Source organism: Electrophorus electricus, chromosome 26 (assembly GCF_013358815.1).
Source record: "Electrophorus electricus isolate fEleEle1 chromosome 26, fEleEle1.pri, whole genome shotgun sequence".
NCBI classification, from domain to species: Eukaryota; Metazoa; Chordata; class Actinopteri; order Gymnotiformes; family Gymnotidae; genus Electrophorus; species Electrophorus electricus.
This window is the reverse complement of record NC_049560.1, coordinates 2,809,417-2,814,160: the sequence shown is the minus strand read 5'-3', so window position 1 is coordinate 2,814,160 and position 4,744 is coordinate 2,809,417. Positions and strand designations below refer to the sequence as shown.

At 42.6% G+C, this 4,744-nt stretch overlaps 1 protein-coding gene across 1 annotated transcript; it reads right to left on the bottom strand.

The window, feature by feature from the left end:
• Nucleotides 1-1,072: 1,072 nt before the first annotated feature.
• On the bottom strand, nucleotides 1,073-3,778 carry si:dkey-172o19.2 (NFIL3 like protein). The gene is made up of 3 exons (XM_035523310.1): nucleotides 3,731-3,778; nucleotides 3,563-3,633; nucleotides 1,073-2,811 (listed from the first exon to the last, which is right to left on the bottom strand). The coding sequence occupies exon 3, from the start codon at nucleotides 2,805-2,807 to the stop codon at nucleotides 1,764-1,766; it is 1,044 nt and encodes a 347-aa protein (XP_035379203.1). The 5' UTR covers nucleotides 2,808-2,811; nucleotides 3,563-3,633; nucleotides 3,731-3,778; the 3' UTR covers nucleotides 1,073-1,763.
• Between the last annotated feature and the right edge of the window lie 966 nt (nucleotides 3,779-4,744).

The window sequence follows — 4,744 nt, the reverse complement described above, 5'->3', positions numbered from 1 at the left end:
TATAAAGTGCATATCTTTAAACCATGTATCCTGTAAACCTCGAGCAAAAGCAGCAAATAAGAAAAAGAAAAATAAAACAAAACGTGTCTTGTATTCTTTTAGGAGCCTGTCAAAAATCCGATGCACTACGGAGAGGAGCTGGAATCACGGAAACATATACACTTTTGAATACGCTATTTATTGACACGCTTCAGAAGATTAAAGGAAAATAAATTAGTACTCTTTTTTTTTCAGCATATGCATATTGATTTTATTCTTGAACCTCGTGCCTAGGAATTTTGCGCGGACGCTGAATTTAAGGCGCAGAAAAAGCCGGTGCAAGCAGAGAATGTAGGTGCAAACAGCAGAGAATCTAAATTTAGGGTGCGTTTGGCACGTTATTAATTTGAGAGTATTTGCACAGGGTCATCTTTATCTCAAAATCTTTCGCTTGAATGTTTGTATGTATACTACATTAAAGGTGTGAACATGTGGTTTAGCGAGACACTGTGACAGATTCAGATGTGAGAAGTTACAAAAGCCCAAGAAGACATCATTGTTACTGCTAACATTTAAATTTATCCCGTAGCTTTAAAAAGTTTGATGATTTCCTTCTCGCCTGATTACACAGAAAATGCGATAGTTTACTTAACGGGAAGATACACGTGGATTTACTGCGCGGTGACACGGCAGAAGTCGTTTCACACGTGCGGTCGGGCACTTGTCATCTTTTCTCCGCAATCGTAATTATAGGATTTGGCTACAAGATGTTGTAAAACTAAGCCATGCAAAAAGCATCTTCTTTCTTCCTTGATTTCTTGATTTCTGTTTTAAATGTCTTTTCTCCACGAGACGGATAAACGTTGCAAATTGCATTCGGTTTCATAACAAGAATGCACTGACAAACGCCCCTTTGACACAGGGCACACACTACCCCGTATATATCAGCTGCCTCTACCGCCTCAGCGACAACGAGAATTTACAATGGACATTTTCATGGATAATCTGTATGTAGCCATTAAAACAACTTTTATGCTTTTGTAGAAAATAAATAGGTGGCGCGGTTACAATAAATACCAAATACAAATAGATCAACAGGTCATATTTTATTAGAAAAAACACAAAACCGAAAACAAAAGTTCTAGTCTGCAAAATGTGTCATTAAAACTGTAGACTAAATATTACCCTACACTAAAACTATTTTCCCGTTGTGCTCTGACTACAATATTGCAAGCATTTTAGTACTACAATGATTAAACCTGTATAAACCAAACCATATATTATTACGGATGAAAAAAGACCAAGTATAGCTGTCTTATGATGTGAAACAAAGTCTGTCGCTAAAACAGGCACCGCTGTGTTTGAAAAGTAAAAAACGAACCCTTCTAATGGGCATAACAATATCTTAGACAGTTTCCTAAGATCGTTTTACGAAGATAATGACCACCGGAAATTACGGAACATTACAGTGTTCAGTAGTTGATCTTACGTTCAATTTGCCATTTTTTTGTAAAGGAAAATGTATCATGCAAAATTGTGCTTGCATTAAAGACAACAACAACAACAACTACCTTTGGAGGTACAAAGGTTTACATGTAAGACCTTTATGGCAGGATTTAAATGCCTAGTATGCCTTTTTACTGAGTCTGTATGTTTAACTTGTAACCAAATTTCTGCAAAGTTGACAGGACACTCATGTTCATGTTACTGTGGTTCATAGCACTGATCTTGTAGTCATCTTTCTCATTTAGCATAAAAGCAATTACATCTGTTCCCACAACATTTTAGGAGCTGTCTGGCCTTAGATACCTTCTCATCTGGGAGATTTCGGCAGAGAGCATCCTGAACTTGCTGCTGAAGTTCCAGATGGAGCTGATACCATGGTTAGGTCCACCGGTGTCCCTGAGGGTCAGAGGAAGGGGTGTAGGCCAACATGGTCGGAGGGGCGATGGGCGCACGCATGGCGCCGCCCACTGAACCTGCAGTTTGCTGCGCTGGCTGCCTGGCTGGCTTATGCCGGTCAGGAGCCAATTTTGGCCAGACGGAGTGCCGAGGTCTTCCATGGGTGAAGACAAGGCCGGACACGTGCTTGGGGCCAGGGCTGACTCTTGCTTACCATCAGGGTCATCGCTGGAGGAGACCTGCTGCTGGGCTGCTGAATCTACCTGCCTGGATGCCTCTTCCAACTGGTCCGAGTTCAGTGCATATGGGAGAGTGGGGTCGTAGCCCCGGGAGCTCCTCAGGTACGAGAATAGTTGAGGTGAGGTTGTCGAGGGGCTGGAAGAGCAGGGGCCCAGCTGGGGCCAGTGCTGGGGCCAGTCCTGGCAGCAGTCCACAGGCGGCAGGCCAGCATTAAGTCCCCAGAGAGAGGGTTGCAGGTGGCCTGGTGTGGGACTGTGAAGGGGAGCATCGGAGCCAAGCCTTGAAGCAGCACTCCGGCCGACTCCCATGTAGTACTGGCTCAGGCTCAGGACCTCAGCCCTCAGCTGGGTATTCTCCTCACTCAGGGCCAGCAGCTGGCCCTCCAGCATGAGGTCATTGAGGCGGCGTTTCTCACGCGAGCGCTTGGCAGCCTCGTTGTTCTTGCGGCGCTTGTCCCAGTACAACGCGTCCTTCTTTTCAGCTGGGGTCATCTCACGCTTTCGCCTCCTGCTGGGCACCGCTGAGCGGCGGTATGCCTGGAGGAGCCGCAGCCTCCCAGCCAACGAAGATGGGGCCGTGACCGGCATCAGATCCCTCACACCCATGGTCTCGTCCTCCTCATCCTCTGCCAAGGATGAGGGCGAGCACATGTCTGAGTGATGTTCAGAATGTCTTGCAGTGGACATGGCCCTGCACAGGATAAAGAGTTTGTTGGTCATCATGCGTCATTGGTAAAGGAAATACACTATTGCTAGTAATGCACTCTTATGGAACTGCCATTGCAATGGAGCGAAATTCAAAACCACAGTGGTTTCAAGTATGATAATGGCTGATGGTGATGATTTTAGTATAAGATATGACTGTATCTGTGACAGCTGTTGGTGTTGTGAGTGTTAAGAAGGGATGTTACATGACAGAGACAAAAGGTTTATTTTCCCTCAAACACGCGGTGCTTAGAATGCAGCCTTGTGTTTGAGGGCAAATGAAGAGATCAATTTTAAATACGTTTAATTGTCTTGTAAACTGATGTGTATTTTTTTAATATAGAATTGCGAAAAATGGTGCTGCACAAAACAATAACCTATTACAAACTTTTAAAACAAGCTAAAATCATGACTGCAGTTGACTTTGTCACTAACACAAACATCAAGTCTACCTTAATTTAAAAAAAAAATTGTTCATTGTTTTTTCCATGATCCTTACTGGATTTACCATAATATTCTTAATATTGTACAGGATATACAAAAACCAAACATGAATCGGAATATATCAAAGGCGAAATTTCTTTAACGAAGCTTGCTTATCATTTGGATGTGGAAGAATAAGCTATTCATTTGAAACCTTCATCTAATAAATGGTTTTTTTTTCATGTTTCATTTATATGTTGGCTTAAACTGAATGCACTATAAAGATAACATTGCTCGAAAGTGCCGGGCTTTACCTTTAGTTGCTGTCCTGATGTTAGTGCTGAGAATTATGAATGGACCGACAAGCTGCAAGATGAAATTAAATCTGTGAAAAAAAGAGTCAGGTATGAAGGCACGAGTCTTCACCGCCAATGAATGTTAAGCGAATGTCAGTATTGCAATTTACACGCCAGTCCTCGTACCTGAACTATACAGAGCTAACGTTTTGGGGTAGGGGTATCTCTTCCTCCCACAGCGGTTTAAAGGCGGAAATTTTATGTCGAAGTTTTTACTTTTTTTGCGCGCCGTTATGACTCACTGACGACAGTGCTCGCCCTACTTAAAAATAAAAAACAAAAACCTGCGGCTAAAGAACTTAAAATTCATATTTGCTAGTGTCTCGTTTTAGTCATTATTAGCAGATGGTTTAATTTGTCTCAGGTTAGAACTTGGGGTGGAAAACGAAAACGCTGAAAGCAGCAGTGTATTACAGACTATAGATAAACCTTCTGTAACACGGCGAAGTGGAAGACCAGAAAAGCGTTAGGAAGCAGACACACTACAACCAAGCATACAGTGGCCTACATTTCACCAGGGGCAGCCTTGTTGAGTAACTCTTTTTTTGATACCCCTTTTATCATGGAGATTTTCTAATGAATGGGTTGTTAAGAAATATTGATCCTGCTTCAGTAATGAACAGTGTGTTTCATTTCACCACATTGCTGTTTGAGGGTTTACATAGGTGAGAAGATGGGGCATAAAGCATATTTTTACAGTAAAGCATAGGGTGTTCTTGTGGTAATTGTGGGGGTGTCCAGACAGCAGAGGGTATGTGGGTGTTACATCCCCAGCTAATGTGATTTTTGTGTTTGGACATAGATGGGAGGATAAGATGATGTTTGCCACTGACTCATCCAATAGCTCTCAAGTCTGTGATATTTCCCCATCACTGTCATTGACTCATTAATGCACCACAAAACTCCTCAGAACGCAAAGGTTTTTACCTTTGTGCCGAAGCCAAAATTGTGGTTACAATGTCAATCACTCACAGATGTATACAGACCTACAAACACATACACACATACATGTGCAAACATATGTACGCACGCACACACACACACACACACACACACACTGATAGTGTCTTCAGAAATAAAATTCCCACAGTCTCATGTGGCATTTTCATATCACCCTGTGTTCAGTTCTGATCACTCTTG